Below are 24,022 nucleotides of genomic sequence, written 5' to 3' on the forward strand. Positions count from 1 at the left end.
ATATCAAGAAAGGATGCCGAGGGGCATCATTGTTCGTGTTTGCAGAATCTTCCTACGGTTGAATCCGGTATCTTCAGGCGGTCGGCGATCCGATCCCGCGAACTGCGTTCAATCGTCGTTCGGATTTAGTCGCGAAGAGCTGCAGGAAGGACACGTCGACACTCACGCTCTCTCTCTTTCTCTCTCTCTCTCTCGGGATATGTTTGCATCTTTGCGACGCACCGACGCCGTCGCCGACGATCCGGTACACCCTCTTAAGGGAGACCAGAAGAAGAAGATACGAGAGAGGTGCCCGGTCTCAGACGCTGCAGCCGGAGGTGACTACCTCTTCGCTGTTAGGCTGATGACTCCACCTGCACTGGTGACAACTGCCCGTCGTCGTCGCCGTCGTTGCCGTCGACGTCGTCGTCGTCGTCGACGTCGTGGGCTCCTCCGGCGCGGAGTTGGCGACGTCGCCGGACGCTCGCAGGCCCTGCTCGAGCTCCAACAGCTGACCCATGAAGTTCAGGTTCGGGCTGATGATCGGACGCGCGTTCTTCACCAGTTTGTACGCCTCCACCATCGACAGGCCTTTGTGCCGCATTATGTAAGCGATCGCGATTGTTGCGCTGCGCGACACGCCAGCTTGACAGTGCACCAGCACGCTGCTTCCGGCCTTCCGCGCTTCCTCTAGAAAAAGAGACAAATTGCGTGATGACAAATGCGTTATTTCTTTCTTTTTTAAATAGCGATGATAAAAAGCGATTATTCATGCAATCACCGAAGAAAAAACTATTTACACTTTTCAATTACAACAATAAAGTACCGCTCTAATTTATTCCTAATTTAATAATGATTCCTTAAAAAAAAAAGTCAACAAAAAGAATGTATGAAAAATTGATAGCACATTTATAATGATATGGATTTAATTGATTTTCAATGTAAAATAAAATTTTGATAACATTTTTAGATACCTTATTACGTTTCGTAATTCAAAAATTATATGTTGTGATTTTTTTTAAACATGTATTGATCTGTAAGACCGTCATAGATCACTCTTTGCGGTGTTGAAAGTATGCGTTTAATTCGAAATCTCCTTTGGGACTTAAAAAGATTTCAAGATTCACGGAGCCGGTTTGTACGGCGCGTGCTCTTTGAAAAGTATGAACGAGTCGCGCTCGTAAACGTTGAAACGAAACAGTCGTGAAACCCGAACGGCCGACTCGGGTTATGCAATATATGGGGGACGCTATCGTATCGCGAGCGTGAGTCACTGCATCGCCCGGATCCTATGCAGACTATGCAAACGTTTTGTCGCACCGCGAAAGAATTCGACTGCGTACGACAAATTGATTGCATCTTTCGCAAGGTATGCATTTCGAAATTTTACTAGGCTTTAATAATAATCCCAACGCCTTTAACTCGATCATAAAAGAAGAGAGAAAGATTTCTTCTACGTTTCTTACTGCGAAAACGCATGTCACAAAAGAAATTGTAAGTCTGGTCAATGGAAAAAAAGAAGAATGGTAGTTCCACAATACTTGAATATCTTATTAGATCTTAATAATAATCTAAATACTCTTAAAAGTCGATCATAATTTATATTTTTGTACGTTTTGAACGGAGAAATTACACGGTGAAAAAATCTGCAAGTTTAGACCAAAAAAAAAAAAAAAAGAAAAAGAAAAGATAACTACTCGAATTTGTGATTAAGCAAATCACGACGCGTGAAGGAATGAGTTTCTCGAAAGTAAACTTCGGAATCGAGTGCCAACGGCGACAGGGTGCGGAGTTTATTCAACCGGCATTCCACCAGTTGCTCGCTCGCTCAGGGGGAGGCCTGTTTCCCTCCATCCCTCTCTCTTTCGTCCCTTTTCGAGCCCTTACAATCGCCACGCACGACTGCCGCTCTGCTTCCCTTCCATGCGTATAATTCCCCCCCCCCCTCTCTCCTCACCTCTCCTATCCTCTCTTTTCCTCACAGATGTCCGGTGCATAGCGTAGAACTGCGCGTAAACGCGTTGAGAGAAGGAATCGACGACGTCAAGGATGAAGTAGGAGAGAAAACGCAGGGTCAAAGGGTGAAGGGGGAGGTCTCTTACGTTTCACGGATGCGCGCGCGCGCATGACTCATGCTTTCATGAATGGAAGGTTCTCTTCTGGTCTCCTGCCGTTCGGGCGCTCTGGTTCAATGGTCCACCGGAAACGCTTGGTTACACCCTGTTTCCGCCCATGGGCCTACTACTACTTGCCGCAAAATAACGGAATGAACGCAACGGAGCGGCCGGAAGAAGAACGGCAGGAAGCCGCCAGCGTAATCGTGGAAATTACATCGTGGTTCAGCACTGACGATCATCGCGGTGGATCATCCGCGATATCGAGGATCAAGGAATGGCGCGACTTTAAATCATTTCATATTTTTAAATTGCGTTTAAGGAAAAGGGGATATTCCTGAATAATTAGCGGAATGACACGGTTCGGTAATTCCTCGTTCTTCGAAAGTCTTGAATAAAGAGTATGTCATTTTGAGAAAGCTGCATAGACGACCAGTCACGTAATCGAAAGGGCAATTCGAAAAATGATAGTCTTTCTTTTTAAACCCAACTATTAAATGCCTTCTTAGCCTTTCTCCGATGATAAAAAAAAAACTTGATACAATCTCGAAACAACAAATTTCACCGCACTCACCGATAAAATCGAACGCTTCCTCGAAGTACTGCTTGAGGTTCTGATGACCGGAATCCGAGGCGGGTATCTGCCTGTACGTGATACCCCGCTCCTCGTGGTAGCCGGGCAGCTGCGAGGTGACGTTCAGCACCCGGGTCGCGCCGAGGGCGCGCAGTAGCTGCAGATCGGCGGCGTCCCTGCCGTTACCGAGGTACAGGAACGGCAGCACGCGGGACGCCGGGTGGTTGTCGATGTCGGCCGGCTGCGGAGTCTGCGGGCCGGAGATGCTCAGCACGGGACAACCTGGTCCAGGACTCGTGCAGCCGCTCACCGTCGTCGTCGACGGATCGGCGGCGGCGGCGGCGGCAGCGGCTGCGGCGGCGGCGCCGTTCGGCAGGAGCGTGTCCTCGCATAGCTCTCGGTGCCGCCTGTGAAACTCCCGGTGTCCGCCTGAAAAATTCGGTAATTAATTAGCAAAGGAAACGTCGATATGTTATGTATATGTGCTTCAGAATTTTATAGCGATTTTAGAATTATTAATTTTATAATAATTTAAATGTAAGGGACAAATGGAATATTAGCAGATGTCTTTCAACTCCTGTTTAATTGTTGAAGGATATTAACTTGTTTGTCTTCAAGTGCAGTTTTATTCCTAAATTATCGTCGTACGACGTGAAAATTAACGCGAACAAAGTCGAACGTACTTTCGAACGTAGGTATATGTGGAACATACACACAATGCTGGGCGTCGATAAACAATGAGTACATGGTCGGTCACGATTCTATGTCTATGTTATGTTAGAAATACTAGGAGAAACGTCACCGAGCCAACTTATTGATTAACTCGGATATATACGTCCCGCATGCTCCGAAATAATTATAACCCGCGCGACTTCGCTATTTGCAGATTTCTTTATAAGTCGTCGTTTAGAAAATCATGATTTATAATTTTCCGATTTTCACAGATATAGATGTTTTTTCATTTTAGGTAAGAAATACGAGAGGGACAATGTCACGCCACATCAATCTTACTTATTCGCGTCGTCAATTCGACATTATCTCGCGTTGACGTTCATTTGCGTGTTTGGAAAGGTGCACGATAACTCTAAGCCACTCTGTGTAGAAGTCAAGATAAATATTTAATGAGTGATCAATCAGGTAAATTAATTTATTTGCCGGATTACAAATGCGCGTCCCTCAGCACACGTATCTCGCGTCTATATCTAGAAAATCAGAAATCGTAAAGATCCCAAGGGATGTAAGACAAGAAATTCAGTAATCGCGCGTAAGATCTTGAAAACCTGATGTTCAAGCGTTCTAGGGATATGGAATTCCAGAAATATCTACAAGCATCTGGAAGAGGATACAAGAAGCGATCGGATTTTCCCCCCCTCCTCCCACAGCCAGAAACAAAATAAAAATACGAGGATCCGAAATTTAATTATCTCAAGATCAAACGGTCGAAGCATTCGAGCAGAATTCGAAGCCTCGAATGGACGGATTATAGGAAGGCCATAAATTTCCGAAAGTATCTCTAAAGGTGGATATCTCGCGAGTGAAGGCTCTCCGCGATTAACAAACGCAGAGAAAAGAGAAGAATCTACGTCGCAGTTGTTGCGTGATACCGCGATTTATAGTAGTGCAATTACCTTTCTACTTCGTGGAACGTTAATTCATAAAACGGTTTAGCTTACGTCTTTTATATTTCTGAAGCAGGAGAAGAGAGATCTTCGTAATCCGAAGAGAGACTTCGGAATGTTACGTCCATATATTTGTATTGCTATAGAAAGAAAACGAAAAACGCTCGAGGGCTTTCGCGGATCTTTCTCCGCGGCTTACGTAAAGCGCCAATTGTAAGAGTCGCAGAGGAGAGATCCAAGATGAATCTCGGAGGGTGATGCCATCGTCTGAGGACGGCCGGTCCGCGACAGCGATACGCGGACGAGGGGTGGGATAACGCGACGGCGCGGAAAAAATGGGCGGAAAGGAAGAAACGACGAGGCCGAGAATAAACGGGCGGCGGATAAAAATAAAGGAACGCCGTGAACGCGAAAAGGAGAGAGAAGGCGAGGAAGAAATGTGGGCTAAAAGTGTCTTCTCCTGACCTGCGGCTGCTACTAAGGCCTGGCTCAACTCGATGACTCACTCGTTTACCCCTCTAGGCCCCGCCGCCGCGCGGTCGGTTGGCTCTCGCGAAGCGGCCACCAACCCCAAACTGTCGTCGCCAATCATTATTCCAACGTTGGCAAAGCTCCTTACTGATTTCAAATCTAGCTCGCGACAGTACATGAGTAATGCTATGCAAAATGGTCTGTGTTGTGAAACGATTTTCCCCGAAAGTTCCCGAAATTAGAAGAAAGCTTCGAATTGCTCCAACATTGACAAAAATCGATTTTATGTTCTCCAATTAAGGCTGTCACGGTTTCGAAATTATATCGATAACGGAAACGTCAATTTTGGAAAATAATTATTTACAAGGACATATATGTAATTTCTATTCCGCGATACTTTAATTGATCTAGTTTTCATTTATCTAGCTTTCTACTTATCTATTTTTCATGCTATTATACATAATACTACGCATTCTTTGTCATTTCTATGATACAATAAATCGCGAATTTCATAGATTAAATACCATAAATATTTCGGCATAATAATTAGATTTTGTTTAATAAAGTTAATCTAAAATTCTTAAGCAACAAGGTATTAGATGTTAAAATGAGAAATTTTCGATCAAGCATAATCTCTTTATTAAATCTCCTCATTAAATCTCAAATATTTATTACGAGTAATAAGTGTTATGTTTCATAACAGTGAAAAGACAATAATTTAATGTCACGTAGATATATTGTCATAAAACGAAAAAATATGAATTTAAATATACGGTTAAGTCAAATATAGAGATTATAATGTTGAAAGCAATAAGCCGCATGATCGTTACGGAAAAAGCCAAATGTGGGTTACTTTATTTAGGTCGGTACAGCGATCAAGACGGTGCAATTTACACGGTGATCGCGCAACGGTCGTCGCACCCGATGAAAATCCTGTTACTCAAACACCACGTTCTTAAGCAAGGATTCGAAACAGCGAGCTTCACACGCGGAAACGAGAATGTTTACAACTGTGGAATCCGAGTTCTTGCTGATACCAAGAATTTTTGCGATTATATTCACGGTCGTATCAAAAAAGAGTGGATGCCGCGCGAGTATACAAGCGCGGCGCAAGAAATTCCGATGAAAGCAAGAGTGATTGAATATTTATGCGACATACAAAATATTGCAAAATTACTGGCATTATGTTAAACAAAAGTAAAAAGAGAACGCAATTGATTTGATATTGATGATCGAGCTATGTACAATAAAAATTTGAGGAATCTTTATTGAGCGAAGTTCTTCGCTATCTTTAGCAGAACTTTAATCCGAGATTTATCAAAAGATTTTTCTATCATTACGTTAACTTATTTCAAATCCAGCTCGCGGCAGTAATGCTATGCAAAACAGTCCATGTTTCAAAACGATTTTTCCAAAATTTATCCGCGATTTTCCCCGACATTGGTAAAAATCCTCCGATTTTATGTTTAATCGAGGTAAAAAAAGAAAAAAAAATAATAAAACTTAATATAACTTAATTTTAAAAAACCATCATTGAAATAATTTTATGATGCTTTATGTAACAAGGAGTAATGTAAAAGGCGAGATTAGTCATTTTTTTATAGTCATATGTAAACAAATGTAGATTTCGTAACTAGCAATAAAATTTACGGCAAAATTAGTTAACTAAATGTTAAATTATTATTAATGAGTATAAATTACTTTTTATAAATTTTATATATATCTAAATATTTTACTTGTTAACTTATACTTTTAATTATATAATTTTGATATATAATTGGAAAAATCTTCGTCATTTTTAATATTAAATATGTTTATAATAAGACACCGAATTTTTTTCTGAGGAAAATCAAGTTCTCTTTATCAAAGATAATTAGAAAAAAATTAAAAATACGTTAAAAAGAAAAAAAAATTCAATATTTGTAGATGTCTACAAGAATTTTTCCAAAGAATTAAAAGAATGATGTATCTACGGATATAATCGGCCAAATCTTTTGTGACAATCTTACAACTAAAAGACAAGGTTATAAATTATCTATAATTTTTAAAGATTTATATAGAATGTGTGAATTTAAAGATCTGTTCAATCAGAACGGAAATTTCAATATTTTTGAGTCAATAATCCGCATTTTACGCGAACTTTGGCACTTAAAATTTTCATACAAATTTCGCTATAAATAACATTGTACAAAAAATATTTTTACGATCGTATACACTATTTTTATTTATACTATATACACTGGTGTATATAGTATCATTGGAATAATCAAAAAATTTTGGATTTTAAATTTTACAAAATGTTTCTGCAAGACATTAAAATTATATATATATATACACCAGTGTATATAGTATAAATAAAAATAGTATATACGATCGTAAAAATATTTTTATTGATATACATTAATTTTAATGTCTTGCAGAAACATTTTGTAAAATTTAAAATTCAAAATTTTTTGATCATTCCAATTCAAATTTTATCTGCGAATTTTAGCACTTGTATACAAATTTCGCTGTAAACATTAGACGAGAATTACAATATTTTTATTAGAATATAACCTTATTTTGGGGACATCTTGTAAATATTTTCCAACTTAACATACACTTTTTATATATTAGAAAGGTAAAAAAAATATCTACATTTCTTTGCATCAGGTATGATGGTGACATCATCCAGACGATGATTCAGGAATACGAAGCCGAAATAGTAATCACTTAGTAATAACAATAAAGAAAACGACCGGCCAAATTGATAAAGACAGCGATATGATTAAGTAAAAAAAAACGTCATTCAATTGAGGAAACGATCAACAATCACAAAAATTACTTATAGCATCGACGCGTTTTACTTTTTTTATGTTTTTATTTACGTAAATCTCCGAGGGACTTCCCTGTCGGCGCGATGATGTCACGCGCGCGTAAGTGCGCGCGAGGAGTCTGTATATGTGTACGTCTGTATATGTATTTAAAAATAAAATCCATCGAAAAGTAACGAGGTAGGCTCGCAATTAATGTGCAATCGATCTGACTTACTCCAAGAATCGAGATTCTCGAGCGGCACCAGTCGGAGCACGAGGCAAGGTGCGTCCTTCCTGATCCTCATGTTTAAAATTAATCCTGGATGCAGACTCTCCCCCGGCCGTGTGGTCTCACCGCACCATTTGACACAGAATTCAACGAGATGGACAATCCTCGCGCTGCAAGAGCACGCCGCTCGGATGCTAGTGCGCGCGAGATATATATACGTGTATGTTTTTTTTTTCGGCGCTCTCTCTCTCTCTGCCTCGTTCTCTCGAGCGCGCGGCTCTAATCGTGACGCTACCACGATTGGCGGGAGACTGCGGGCTAAACGGCACGAGAGAGTTTACATGAGGCCCCGTCCGCGGATGAGTCATCGCACGGCGGCACGATTGGTCGGAATGGTCGGCCGTCGCCGTAGCCGCCGTGACGTTGGTGAATCGCGGCCGATCGTTCCCGAGCGTAAGCAACGTGATGGCGAGTGTGTACAGTGTGTACGACGATTCTTTACGCGCGCCGCGCCGTGCCGCGCCACGGCGATGCGGCCAGTTGATTCTTTCATGCACCGATATACCGGGTGGCTCACCCATACCGCGCCGTACGGCGACTTGCATCCCGCCTCTCACCCGCGTCGCCCTTTAACGCCTCAAATTTCGCGAAAGCATTACTTTTCATCAGGGAGGGAAAAAAATATTAATGACAACTCGCGTGAATTTTTGTCCGAAATAGAGCTTCAACATTTTTTGAGATCTTAACTCTTTCTATTTTACAAACGTCTTCTGTCGGAAAATGATTTAAATACTTATATACGAGCTGCGATGCATTCTCGTCATCGGATCTCAATGTCGTATAGATTGAATCAGATAATCGGATCCGTTCGGATTAAACGCCTGCGGATTCACAGGCTCCGGGAACGAATGATCTAAAGGTTTAAACATCGAAAGATCTACGCATGGAAATTCCTTCGATGCCAATGACTAACCGCTTAGAGCGAAACGTTTATTATGCTTCCGACGAAACGTCATTCTTTCTTTTTCTTTTTCTCGCGATTTCAAGGTCTTCCGCGAGACGCTAGATCACGATCGGTGATCAAGGATCCTTTAGGATCGCGTCATTGCGTATACGCGGGTGACGTCGCGCACAGCTCCAGCGCGGAATTCGTAAACCTTTCCGGCATGCACACGTTTCATGCAAGTGACACACGGTATATATTTAGATTCGCGAATCCAGATTCTGGGATCTCTCAAAAAGAGTGCGCGAATCTTGACATTCTTTCCTAGTTACACATTCAATCTTCTTGCCTCTCGTAATATCCAAAGAATTAATTTGTAAGAACTGTAGTAAAAATTCGTTTTAAAACCAGATTCTGAAATGTCTTAAAAGGTCAGTGAATTTTAACATTTTTCTTTAACTTATACGTGCGATTTTTATCTTTCTTATGCTCTTTCTTTTTAACAATATAGATTAACTTTAATCTCAGTTCGACTTACTCTTCGTCTTTTTCTAAGCGTTTTAAAAATTAGAAAAAGTAAGTAATTGAAAAGTAAGTTGAACTGAAATAAAAATTAAACTATATTGGTGGAAACAGCCATTAATACAAATTTATAAGGACTGCAATTAATTTATGCTTCTTAGAGGAAGGCTTAAATTTTCAAACTCCCAGATTTTCACAGTCTTGGATCTTTAAATCATCGCGAGTAAATCTTTCGAGTCCTCAAGACATTCTCGGGTCCTTAAGATTTTTCTATCATTACGGATTCTCAAGTTCGCGGATGCGTAGATTCTTAAATGTCTAGAGTAGTTTAACGAGAGCCGGAAAACGTGCAATCACTATGTGATTCTATTACCGGGAAGTTTCATCCGTTTCTATTTTCCTTTTCCTCGTCAGTGAATTATTCGCTAAGAATAAATTTTGAATATCGCAATGTGGCACAGCTTTTCTACTGGTTTAGCGCCTTGAATTCAAACTATTGAAATTAATCTGATTTCTATATATTTCCATCGGTAAGGATTTATTAATCAGTTAATTTTTAAAGCCTTAATCTATAGCTACTGTTCAGTGGAAGTTCTTTCAATAAGTCTATATATATTTAACACTTTAATAAGTAAATAGCTATCAATAGCTATTTAATAAATAAAATAGCTATCTATATCAATTTAGTAAGTAAATAGCTACATATGATAGCTATTTATATCAATTAGTGAGTAAATAGTTGCAAATCTATATTTAACAAACTGAGAATAGATTAAAATTTAAAAAAAGTAAGGATCGACGGTCTTGTTAGAATTTTGAAAAATCTAAAGTTCTTAATTTATAAAAAATAAAAATAAAAATTCTTAATTTATAAAAAACTTTTAAAAATTTTAAGTGCGTAGACGTCAGTCTCAGATACATAGATTCGCAGTAAAATTACTTATTTTAAATCAAATCAACAGACAAACGACTATAATTATCGCAGTTCAGGCAGTCTTTTCGAGTGACCGATCGTGGATTTTCGCGAATTATTTTAGACGCGAGAAAGTGCAATAAGACAAAATTAACAGATCCCGACCATCGCCAACTTGTGCATTTGTTTTCACTGACTATGCACTGAAATACGGCGAACGTGAAGCGAGTGCCAATTCATTATTACACCACGAATGACGTACAATTCAAAGATAAGATCTGCGTAGTATCTACGCAGATACACACAAGTGGAGAGAAAAAGAAAGCGGGGAGAAGATTACGATATAATATGAATCATTGTTAAATTCCACTGTGTGGCATTTAATAAAAATTCTGTTTACAGTGTCTCGTTTACAACGTAATGAATATACACGTCTAGAATCGTATGTAGATTACGGATAAATGCCGCCCTCGCTTCTCCCCTCTTTCCCAATTCTGCCGTTTCTCAGCTACTGTTTTATCGAGTTGCGCATTTTTCCATTGCAAATTGAGTATTATGCAATCGTATCACTCGGAGGTTTAATTAATGACTAAGCAGGTCGAATGTTTTCATGACGACTAACTCGGAAGAGACTCGAGAGTTTCTTTTAAGAGCGGCTTGAACTTGTCTCTCCCTCTTCCGCGCGTGGATTCTTATCAACAGCGTTTAACATATTACGACGTAGTTTGCAACTAAAAGCGAGTACCGATGCGGTAGATAGTCATATAATACTTAAGAGATGCGGCAAATCGGAAGCGTATATGCGTGTGACAGCGTAGAATAACATATTGTTGTACGCACATATCATATATATAGGCGTAACCGAACAATAAAGTATTACCGCTCGCGAGTGTCACTCGCACACGTCACGCGCGCAAGGACGCGCCAAGACGTCCAGCACGCTAACACGATCATAAACGAGCAGTTTTTTTTTTTTTTAATAGCATACGGAGAAGCTGAGAAGAGGCACGTGCAGTGTGTTCCTTACGCGACGCGAACGCGCGGAGAGGGTTAAACGTCTCTCGCGTCCCGCGAGAGAGGATGGGATTTTCGAGACGCGAGAGCTCCTCTCCCCCGCGTCCGACCTGCGCGGCACTTTCCGATCGTTTCCACTCGCACGTCATTCGATGACCAATGGAAGGACGCGTGTCGAACATATGCTCGTAAATGTCGTTGATATCGACGCCCGATGCGGTTGAGCGTGACTCACTGTCGGAGCACTGCGCGCGCGACCCTGAGTTACGGATTGCCCGCGTATCGTCCGCGTTCGATCAACGCAGTCGCTAACTATCTTTCGAACGCCATCGATTCTCACCCTTCGCTCTTCGATGACACCGCGGGATTCTGCATAAAGCGCGCTGTTGTTGGCTTCCTCCTCCGTAGCCGCGAGTTACGATGTTGGAAGCGAAAAAATATGAAGTCTCTTCTGCAGAAACTTTAATACTGCGCAGAATGAAAGATTCACGTAGAGTCCTTCGAAATGAAATTTTCTATTCACTGAGCGTTCAAAATAAAATAAAATTAAAAAAAAAAAACAATTGCAATGGGAAAATTATTCTTGGTAGGTCCAGCTTAACGAGATCTTTCAAAGTTTTGTTTCCCTCATTTTCTAAGTAATTCTTTTTTAAATTGCATTATGTAACCGTTATGTTGTAAATAAGCTTTCTATTAAATAAATATCGTAATATAAAGTATTATCAATCTAATTGAAAAATAACTATTACCATTTACTTAATCAACATGCATTTTTTAATTCATAAATTTCTTATCGCAAAAACACAGGCTATCCGCAGTTTTCCTTTTATCTATGTCTTCTTCGAGATCATCTTGGTTTCGCTTCCTTCCAAAGCAACTCCATGGACAAGAGGAAATGCGGATAACCCAAGGTGTCCTGTGTGTCTTATCAAGTGTGTCAAGAAAAAATCCAGAAAAATACTTATGCGACAGAAACAAAATTTAAATTTATCTGTTATAAAAAATCGGTTAAAATTTATCAGTAAAAAAAATTTACAAGCATAGAATGTTCTAAAAATAAATATTGAATTTTCGCCGCGTCGGATAAAGTTATTACATCCTAATATCTCTTAGAATTTTATCTTGATAAGACATTTAGATCTTTCTTATATTTAGAAATCTCAGATATCAGAATCTACTACTTCTATTTTTCTGAATTTTACACTTGTTAGATTCCACGTTAAATCTTTTCTCGGAGAATCAAAAAAATTTTAACGTATTCATCATATCTAAGGCCTTCAAAATTTCGGTCTACTCTTATCCGATCATTTGCAAACTCCTTCTCCGGAATCCTTAGATTTTACGGATTCTCAGTCTTCGAGGACGATCGATTCCAAAGTAGGACATTATTCGTCATTTATTTTCCATCCGTAAAGCCCAGATTTATATGCGACGTATTTTTCCGTGAATTTCCATAGCATGACGCAAGTAGTATTGTCACTGTTGCGGACTAAGACCTACCGATGATTACTATTATGACTAAGCATACGTGTTTGCAATTAGTCGTCCGAATTCGGGAAGTACTACGCTTTCGAGAACTTTAACCGCCGTAGAAAGATTGACGTCATCTAATTGCCAATTGTGGGCGTTACGACAATGAAATCGGAATGTATCCTCGTTCGCGGCGTGCACGGATGATATTGTCATTAGTACTTAATCCCCAGACAACATAAAGTATAAAATTGACGCACATTGACGTCTTTGAGACGTCTTTCAGATGTCTTTTAGACACTTCTGTGAGAACTGTTTAAAAGTTGTCTCTAAAAGGACTATAAGAAAGACGTCTTATGCGTCGATTTTAGACTTTGTGCTGTCTGGAGTCAACACTCCTCTATCTTGCCCTTTCGTTGATAGACAGACAAAGAAAGAAGGCAGATAAATCGGGAGCAAGTCAATGCCGATTGTAATTTAAGACTTAACGCCACGGCACTCAATCAATAATTTTCCACGACTTCACAGACAATCTGACTAATGGTGGTATTGGTTATGGGCGTAAAATCGTGGCGCGATTCGAGCGTGGAGAAGGGTGGGCGTCCCGGGAGGGTGAATCCGACTTGGCAGAGATGACGTCCAAGGATCGCGCGCGTGTATTCGACCGCGGGCCTTATTTTGGGCTGACGGACGTGGCGCGGGGAGCGCTACACGCTGTCTCCGCTCCCGCCACGAATAACCCGCGGAATCATGCCGACTGACTGACTCATCTGTGTGAAACGTAGTAGGAAACCATAGCACGGCACGGCACGGTTCGCTTGCTCGTTTGCTCGCTCGCTCGCTCGCTCGCTCTCGTCCAGTCTCAAGGAAATTCCGACGAGTTCGAAGGACGTACGGTCGCTCATTTTGTCTTGTCCGCGTGCCCCGCGCTGATTCATCTCGCGCTAATAACCCCACGCGACCCTCATTTCTCTCTCTCTCTTTCTTTCTCTCCTTCTCTCTTTCTCTACAGCCCTCCGTCTCCCTCCCTTTCTCTCTCACGTCCGATATTTTCAGAGGGAATTCGAGTCAATGACCGGATGTCTGAATGTGCTGCTCGCGATGGCCGATTAACACTTCGAGCCTGGCGATGGAGGTACCGCATTACAATGTCGTGGTGTAAGGTACACATCTGCAGGTTGCCACGGAGCTTGCTATGTTTAACTTTCATCGAAATTCGACGGAGGACGAAGCTGCGCGCAAAGTAAATGCGAGCCTTGCGAAATATAATACATTTTATTAGTCTTATAAACCTACAGATTGTTTGTGGCATTTTTCGTTTCGTTATGTTAAATCAAGAATACTTTCTGTACATTTATAAATTGTTAAAATGCAAACGCGTAAAAAAAAATCGTATAAAGCAAACAGATTACTCACAATCGGACATTCTCGAGAAGGTAAGTCTGATCGAGACAAATGATTGGGCAATTCGTTCATTGTTTACAGTCTAACGTTTCTTGTGCGCTGTTGTCTTTTTCATTTACCTGTGATTCATCAATTCATCAATCAATTACGTTTAACTATTAAATAACTTTAGTTTTACTGCTTATCTTTTTCTTTTATAATGGTACACATAGCTTTAAGTCCTTTAACTTTAGACATTTGTTTTTTTAGTCTTAGATCTTAAAAAACATAATAACATATGATCCTATAAATATATTTAAATAACCGGCTATAACAAGATTTAAGTTCCAAAAATTTTTTGTGTTAAACATTCGGATTTTTTATTTATAATTTTTACGCCCTTGCGACTTTCCGAATCTTAGACCTTAGAAAAAAATGACTTTCAAATATATGTAAATAAACAGGCAGTTAAATTTTAAGTTTTAAAATTTTTGCGTTGTTAAATATTCAGACTTTTGATTTGCAATTTTTGTGTCCTTGTGATTTTTGCATCCTTATAAAATGTGTTCGGTGTCGCAGCTTACAAGGATTTTACTTTTCGATACGTAATAAGTCAAGCCGATAACGCATCAGTGAAACATAAACCAGCTGCGTTATAATACTGCGTTATAACACACCGCGCCATATCATTAACTGCCAATGCGCCATTTACATTTTCCAGGGAAGAATATGCGGATACACTGTTCGATGTAGCGGGATCGGGTTTGTAATCCTATAACTCTGTTCTAGCCGCCATTCACTTGCTGTATACAAATGTAAAATAATGCAACACGGAGACGGGAAAAAGTTGAACGTGCAGGAACAAAACATTTTCATACGAGACTTTAACTTCAGAAAAATAATTTAAAAAAGAAAATAAAAGGATTATATTAATGATATCTTTCGTAATTTGTCTTGTTAATCTCAAATATCAATTTAACTTGCGCTCTAAATCACCCGTAGCATATTTCAACAATGCTTATCACGATACGAACAAAAAAGAAAGTTTACACTCTACTCGACGCCGATAAAATAGTTGTTGAAACGAATTTATTAAATTATAGCACGCGCGATGTCGTGACGGCTATACAAGATTTAAAAAAGCTTTGGACACTGATCAATCCTTGCATGCTCAAATTCAATCCTCTCGAAAGTAAAGCGACGAGATTAGAGAAAAATTCCCTCCACGTTTTCTACTTATCTTTTTAGAATAACTTCGGCACGCTTACGAAAATTCTCTTTGGCTTATATCATCAGAGAAACACCCTCTTGTATATATTTACGGTCGATAGGTACCGTAGAAAATAAGTTCACGTGACGCGGGTCAGAGTCACCGGACACCCCGTATTTTTAGATCCTTCATCACGATCCTAGTAGTACTTGAATCACGCCGGTACAGCACAAAGGGAACCTGAAGGGTGAGGTGGTGACGGGAGGGGGGAAGGGGGGGCCTGGAGCGATTGTGAGCTGGACGCGCGTTAGTCATTGATACATTTTAAAGCGAGCTGTGTATCGGATGACTCATACGTAATAATCGTCATCGACAGCTGATCCAGATGCGTTGTACGTTGTTCTGAGGCGCACGCTCCCCCTCGATTAGACCACCTCCTCGTCGCACCCTTAAACGGAAGGGGGATGAAAAAGCGGCACAATGGAAAAAATACAGCAACCCCCCGGCTTCAGAGAGCGATGACTAATTCATTAAGCCTCGAGAATTCGGCTTCATTTATTGACTCTAAATACTCCAAAACGTTTATTCGTTTATTAAAAATATGTAATTTAAATAGTTTTTATAGTGAGATTATATTATATAATTTACATAAATTTATTATTAGTCTATTATCTATCTAATTATATAATATTATTATTATTCTATTATCTATCTAATTATATATAATTATATATCTGTGATTAATTTATTCATATATTGTAAAGTTATAAATTCCATGCATTTCATAATTTTCAATTATTATTAAATATCCAATTTTAATTTATTATTAATAAAAATTATTTATGCATGACGATCTTTTATCTTGCGACCACATTTTCTTTTTCGCGATTTTACAAATAGAGTCGTACTTTAAAATTCTTCATCTTAAAAAATACAAAATATGTTATACTATGCAATTTAAAAAAAGTTGATCTTTTAGAATTGAAAAGTTATAGCTGTGAAATAATTGATATGTCGACCAGACTGAAATTACAAAACACTCATATTATAATGTCTCATTTTAGTCGACATTTCAATTATTGTCATTCAATTATTATTATAATAATTATTATAAATATGTATATAACAAAATTGTGTAATAATTTTGTTATAACGTACTCATAATTAAACATTAGTGCATTTTACTATTCCTGAATAATAAAACGAATAGCTTCCAGCGATCGAATTCTTGTAATAAACTACTAGAAAGTGCCCGCGTTGAACGAATACAAAATAACAATGTTTCGAGATAGGCGCGCGATCTTACAAACGGACGCAACGCCGTTCCGCTTCGTTCCTTTTAAGTCTTTATTCGAGCAACTTTTTTAGCCTCTTTCCCGAGCGAAAGTCGAGCCGACGTCGGCGCGCTCGAGGCGCGGAAGAGCGGACGCACCTGAGGAGAAGGGTTAAGGTCGCAGCCGATAGGAAAATCTCGTAATCTCCCCGGTGCAAACTGACTCACGTCTAAATATCCCGAAAGAGAGTGAGAGACGCAACGGCGACGACAACGCGCAGGGGGTACGTTATGCAATCGTGATTTTGACATATGGTCGTTCGTGCGCTTAGCCAGCGTAAACATGCCGTAGGGTCGATATACACGGTGACTCATGCCTTCAACGTCGCAGTCAGTTGTCGTCGTTGTCATCATCGTCGTCGTCGTCGTCTGAGAAAAATGCGATCGGGACCGACCGGGAGACCAGACGCGCGCATTAGCCTCGCCAAAACGAGCCACACGACGCTTTGGTCTCGTTGTGTATATAGGCGGCCGCGAATCGTTACTAATTATGTAATAACCAGACGCGCGCGATGTCAAGAGTGACGTCCGTGCACTCGTTTGCTGAACAAAAGGATAAAATGCCTGAGCTAGAGTGATAAAAAATAAAACAAAATTGTATATTTTATACGTATCATTATTGTTTCTTCCTCTTTCTCTTCCCCGCCCTCTCGAATTTTATTGTTGTCATACCTTTAATCGGTTCAATAAATTTTTAAATAATTTATTTTTATAATATGAAAGTATATATTTATAACGAACGGTTATATCAAGGTAAATTTGCCAATTTCAGAAGGATTAAAAAAAGATCTAAAATAAAAAATTAAATCTAAAATCTCTTACGCTTGTCGATCCTTCGCTTCGAGCGACGTGACATGTTATATATTTATTTCCTTCAACTTCGAAAATTTTATCGCTGGAGCATTTACGATACCGTTATCGCGAAGCTTGCATTACGTACGTCGCACGCAGAAAATCACGTGGCCATATTTAGTGTGCGAGTGCGCGAAATGCGGGCTTAATATTTAATTCGGCACGATTAGCGTGCAAACTCTGGACAAATCTCCCGTAATGTTCCGCTATAATTCATCTTCCCTACGCGGCTTCGCGAAAACACGACGAAAGCGCAGATCGCGGCGCGCAAAATCTGTCCGACTATTCGCGGCGTCATCTCCGACGTGAGTCACTCCTATGAATAGATCCCCACCTTTCGCCTTCGTATACGCGCCGACGATGCGAGCACGATGTCGTCGTCGTCGTCGTCGTCGTCGTCGCTGCCGTCGCCGTCGCCGCCACGCGATCCGTTCGAACGGATCTCTCCCGTTCGCGTTTCCCTCTTCCTTCGAGCCCTCCGCGAATCCCTCTCCCTCAACCCCCATTATCTCGCGGCAAATTCCATTCACGTGGAAAATAAACGGAAATATACGATTCCTCAGCGATCTCCCTAATTTTCAAATTCACGCAGCGTAGCAACTTAGATCTACCATTCTATCGCAGATGAAGGTTGTATTTATCGTTACCCGCTCGATTCTAAATGTTGTTACGTGACAACGCGATTTTAAATGTCAATTGAGATTTTCCGTGGAGAGAAACAACGTTTCCTTCGCTCTTTTTAACGAATACATTCCACTTAAATCCAATATAATTTTGTATCTAAGTGGCCACTCGGATTTTGTTATTGTTATGCTAAAAGCTGTGTCTACGTCATTCTTAAATTCTCGCAAACAGTTTTTACGTCAGAAGGACGCTCGTGGTATCTAAAATAAAATTATGTCAGTAACTGACTTACGCTGACGAGAAAGAAGTGAAGCGGAAATATACAGCGGATAAAAAGAGAAACGGAGAGAAAGAGAAATGTAAAACAATATTAAATTACAATTATTTTTCTTCAGTATATATCAGGGGTTAAGAAAAAGTCTTCGCGCCGAAAGAAATGAGATGGAGACGATAAAGAAGCGAATTTAAGTCTTCCAATACTGGATTCTGCTTTTTTAAACGAATTATTTTTGGCCATCCGTCTTCTTTCATTTTCAGCTTGAACAGCGCTCCGTAATAAAGTAAGATTTACGAAGAAGAAGATTAATGATAAAAAACGCAAAATTTTTTGGCGAGCTTCTAAGAAAACAGATAATTTGATAATAACATGTGGCAAAAAAAAAAGGGAAAAAGCGCGGAGACTACGGAGAATTAATAATGTATAATGAGCGCAAAAATGGTAGCGGAGAATGATCGGCGTAAAAGTTTCGACGCGCGATTGGCGGGCCGGCAGAAATATCGCGCTCGCATCATCGTTATTTCCGAAAACCAGAGACTCGCCTCCCACGTAGAGGACCGGATAGACGACAAACAGTACGCCGTGTTTCGCGGCCGCTTCTCGCTTTTGTAAACAAATATCGCGCTATAAGAAAAAATTACGGGGGACAGGTCGGCGAGGATCGATCGTCGGCGGATCGATGTTCCGCGTGTACAAACATCGTGACGATTTATCATAAATTTGTAAATTCTTCTCTGAGATCATCAAACAGTCATTGTATCGATAAATCTCGGGTTTTTTAGATAATTTCTAAAAATTATTCTATTCACGCTATATATGATATCCTCTATAGTGAATTAGTTTAGTAATTCTATTTATCATATTAATCTTACAACATATATTTTATATATATGTATTTGAATCGTATTTGAATCGTAAAAGTTTCCAAGCTCTGCGTGCATCTTCAAATAACAATTATACGTAATATCACAATATCTATCGAAAAATTTGTCTAAGATGTATTGCTAATATGTGTGGGTTATTTACGATATCTTTGGATACCATCATTATCTTGCTACTATCAGTTGTATTATGTTTGATAGCACAAGAATCATTTCTAGCTAACAATAAGTTAAATTATAGTCAATGTGATGTAACCAAAAACAGCTTTTTAGTTATATCACGAGCCCCTAGTTTCCAATTCAAATATTCAGTTTTATTTTTGCAATTTGTCTTGCTCTAATAAGATAAAGACAATTAATATAAAATTTTATATAAATTGTATTCAGTTTTTTTTTAATTTTTATATTCTTAAATGAAAGGATTCAGTGCAAAAATAATCGACATTATATAAAATATTATTACGTAAAATGTTATTATATAAAATATTATCATATAAAATATTATTATATAAAATATTATCATATAAAATATTATATAAAATATTATTATAAAAAACTTTAGCAAAGATTATTTCTATCCATCATAAAAGTGTGCAAGTGCGTGTGGTTAAAAATGTGCAAAAAAAGAAACCAAAGAGTACTCACCGATTAACACAGCCGGCTCCCGATCGTCGTCCACAAGTGCAGCAAGTACCAGGAACAGCGGGTGCTGAGCGGGCAGGTGCTCCAGGTCGTCGGTGCAGTCGTCATACACTATGACTTCCTTGAACTGTCTCTTCCTGAGCAGTTCTTTGCCCTCGCGAGCGGTTGCGAGATCGGCGAGAGTGGCCTTCCCCAGCTGGAGTCTGCGCCGGTTGAAGCGATCCGAGCAGTTGACATTGATGGCACCGCGTACGTGATTGACGTTGTACAATATAAACGGTCTGCAGTCCAGAATCACGGGCGGAACGGCGGAGGGTCGCTCGACGAGATGCACGAGACGCTGGGCGAGGTCGTCGGCGGTAATGACGCGGGTCTTGCTTAGCACTAGCTGGCGATGAAGGCCGTTCTCGGCGCAGGGGCTGGTAGGCAGGCTGGCAGTCTCCAGTTTGCAGCGCTTCGTGGTCACCGACAGGTGCTGATGATGATGAAGGTGGTGAAGATGATGGTGTAGATGGTGGTGGTGGTGGTAGAGATGATGGAAGCCACGGCGGTGGACGTTATCGTTTTCGTCGTCGCCGTTCGCCTCCTCGCTGATCACGATCGACGGCGGTTCGGCGGAATTGCAGTTGCTGTTGTTATTGCTAACGGCGATCGGCGGGGCGTTCGGCGGTACCGGGAAGGCGCAGGGACTCGGTCCTGGCTCGCTCAGGCTGCGGTTCAGCACGAGCTTCAGATTGGCCCGAGGCCGGCCAGCCGATACTGGCTCGCAGCATAGCAGGGTAGACATCGAGGAGGACGATGGAATTCGGTCTTGAGGCCGATGTTCGTGCTGGTTGTGCCCGCGGTGATGATGGTGGTGATGGTGATGGTGATTATTGGAGTTCACGTCGATGGTGCTTACGTCGTGGCACGGTCCTGCGGTCGGCGCTGAAACGTCAACGATCGGGAAACGTCAGCGGTTTTTTTCACTCCTTTCTCCTTACGTCAGTTGATACGATAGAAGCTCCATATTTTCGCGCATTCCTTATTCGGGTATTTCGCATATTTCACGTATTTTTTGCGATTTGTCATTAGTTTCTACATTGCGATAATAAAAAATTCGCATGTTCGCAAAAACAAAAAATATTAAAATAAACGAATAGAGAAAAAATCCTTAATGTTAATTAATTTTAAACATTGTGTGATTTTTATGTTAAAATTAACAAAATACAAAAAATATTTATACTTCCTCATATCTTTACTTCCTATATATCTTTTTACATAAGCTTAATATTTTTATACATTTCCTTTTTTCACATTCGAAATTGATAATAAGTTTGTAAGATTTCTAATGCTTTTAATGCTTTTTTTGGGCTTCGAATTATTCAGATTCTAGAATAAAATCCATAAACTTATCTTTTTTTTACAACTTCCTGAAAGTCAGTAATTTTATCCCGGTTGCAAAAACTGCGGCGAATAGTAATTGAATCAAATTGATAAATAACTATAAAGTCCATTTGTCTTCAAATTTAGAGTTTTCCGATTTCTATACCAGAGAGTATTTAAATAATTCAAATTTCTCGTATGCCCTCGTGTTTCAAGTTATGAACTGTCATGCCTTCGAATTCATGGATCCTTACGTTATTCCGCTCTTTTAGTCGGTTACAATTCTAATTTGGCAGTTGGATGTCGACCAATGTCCCGAGCGTTACGAAAGATCTGTTGTAAGCGACGATGTACTAACTTAGAAATTACGTGATACACCCGGGATTCGCTAGCACGCGATTTGTTTGTTTTTATAAATAACGCCGCGTACTTTACCCGCGTGTCGCGCTCCGTTTTAAATTCCTAGATCCTTGGACTTTGTCATTTACAGATTTTTTTGCTTTGACATCTTTTTTATAACTTCTGAAATCATCTCAATATATCAAAAATATCGTCAACACACGAAGATCATGTGTATCCAGTATGCGCGAGTTGCTGTATTATTAAAATCTAAAAGGAGTCCTAGTTCTGAATTCTCAATTCTGATGGCTATTTGTAAATATCGAAGACGTTAGATTGTGTCGATTCAATGATTAGACCACATTTGTACTACCTTTATTTTCACGTTCGTGTGAATCTAATATTTTTTTAAATAAAATTGGATCTTTTTTCGTTGAGTTCTAAAATGTCAATAGAATTGGATCGAATCAAATGATACTCGGTTAGAATCAACGGCCGATTAAACGGGAAACCATCGGTTACTCTTTCCCTCTCTCTCTCCCTCTCTCTCTTTCTCTCGCCCGACCACTCTCCCACTTCTCTTCCGCCATCGAAGTTTCTCTTCGGCCCCGAGAAGTCTTCGAGTTCGTTCTTTCGTATGAGTAAACGCTGTGGAATTCGACGCTTCGAGCGGCAAGTGGGACCCCGCGACTAGCGATGGGCCCGATACCCTCGCAATACCTATCGATATCTCTCGCAAACACGATCCTACAAAGAGGCATTATCAAACAGTTCGAGAAAGTCGCCGGAGATATGTCTACTCGCGAAAAAATCACTGACGGAATATATTGATTTGCATAAAATCAACATATGGAAACTTTCTAGGAAAAAAAAACTCTGAATATCGCAATGAACGTTATTTTTCACAGACGCAATGAACGTGAAATTATTCGATAGTAATGAAAATGAGAATATGAGAAATATTTCACGTCATATGCTTTTAGCGGAAAATTTCAATTGAGATTTATAACCGTAGTGTTATTTAAATAAATTAAAAATTTACGAATTCAAAGCCCCAAATCCGTAAATAAATAATTCTTTTTAATTTATTTCAATAAAAGGAAAATAAATTGAAAATTCCATATGAACATTTCTGTTATTTATTTCTATCATAAAAATTTTCGTTATTATTATACAGACCGTCTGAGAGACGGTCATATTCGTGCATAATTTGTTAACAAAAAATAATGCGGAAAAATGTTTTTAAATTCACTATTAATTTTTCTTTAATGAAAAAATTAAAAGATTTAAGCTTTAAGGAAGCAAGTTTCAACTTTAGACGTACTTTGTAAAATTATCATTTTTATAGCTTCAATATCCGCGATATACAAATCGCGAAGTATAACGAGCGTGCTTACGTTAAAGGAAAGTCCGCCTCACATTTCTTAAAGAGTTCGTCACGGAGAACTAACGCGATGTTCATGGAACGGGTTGCGACGTAAATAAAGTAATTTATTGTTGTGTTGACTAAAATAAAGATAAAGGGATATTTGTTTGGAACTATCGCTACTCGCAACCTGACCGGGGCATTCAGTCTGCGGACAGGTGTAACACCGACACCTGCCATCGAAATACGTCGTCCTGCGTTCTCCCATTCACTCGAAAAAAAATGTTAATTTCTCCTAATTAATCCAAAGTCTTTTATATATTCATCTCATTATTTCGTCCTCAGGCATAGTCGTAATATTTGTCGATTATTTTAAATTGCAGATGTAATAAGTATTATAAATATATATATATATATATATATATATATATATATATAGGATTTAAAAATGCACAAATTAAATAAAATTTAAGAGGGACGTGTGTGGATCTAAAGATTTGAAAATTTAAGGATCAAAACATAGTTCAATATTTGAAAACACTCTAAGATCTCTCGCCAGCTGGATATAAAAATTCGAACACTTAAAAGATTCGGTAATTTAAAAATACGCCTTGAGAATCCTAGTTTTAATTTATGCAAATTCTAGAAAAAAAAAACAGTAGACCCCAAGTCACGTCAAGATGAGATAATTCATTTACATCACTATTATATTACAATTATTCTGATCTACATTCGGTAGCAATTAACTGACACAACTAATTAAAACATCCGATACATTTGCAAACAATTAAAAATACAATCGTTCTAATTACATATTTTTATGCTTAGCATAAATTTTACATTACCCAGCATTTTCGAGAATTTGAAATAACTTATTCTAATCGCAGATACGACTTAAAAAGGATTTAAAAATAGCAAAATATTACATTAGCACAGATAACAATTGCAGTTAAATTTACAAGACAAAATCTATTAAGCAAGCTCCATAGAATAGAATTATCTCCTGCTGAAAGTGTCTAAAAATTTGGAAAAATCTATATGTGCAAAATTTATATATGTTATTGGCATACATCACGGAGTCGGATGTCAGAAATTTAAGAAATTCTA

The 24,022-nt window shown here is 39.2% G+C and overlaps 1 protein-coding gene and 1 long non-coding RNA gene across 3 annotated transcripts in view; one reads left to right on the plus strand and one right to left on the minus strand.

Annotated features, from left to right (window-relative positions):
• Positions 1 to 297: 297 nt before the first annotated feature.
• Positions 298 to 24,022, minus strand: part of LOC105455221 (dual specificity protein phosphatase 10) — a 34,967-nt gene continuing 11,242 nt past the window's right edge. For both annotated transcript variants that reach the window (XM_011698369.1, XM_011698380.1), the window contains 3 exons: positions 19,849 to 20,772; positions 2,668 to 3,096; positions 298 to 669 (listed from right to left, as the gene is read on the minus strand). In XM_011698369.1, coding sequence (XP_011696671.1) covers positions 299 to 669; positions 2,668 to 3,096; positions 19,849 to 20,772 — 1,724 coding nt within the window. In that variant the 3' untranslated portion in view covers position 298. The remainder of the gene's footprint in view (positions 670 to 2,667; positions 3,097 to 19,848; positions 20,773 to 24,022) is intronic.
• Positions 4,336 to 6,422, plus strand: LOC105455217. Its single transcript, XR_975097.1, has 2 exons — positions 4,336 to 5,133; positions 5,620 to 6,422. It is a non-coding gene; the product is annotated as an uncharacterized LOC105455217 (long non-coding RNA).

This window comes from Wasmannia auropunctata, unplaced genomic scaffold, assembly GCF_000956235.1.
Source record: "Wasmannia auropunctata unplaced genomic scaffold, wasmannia.A_1.0 LD336106.1, whole genome shotgun sequence".
In the NCBI taxonomy this organism is placed as follows: Eukaryota; Metazoa; Arthropoda; class Insecta; order Hymenoptera; family Formicidae; genus Wasmannia; species Wasmannia auropunctata.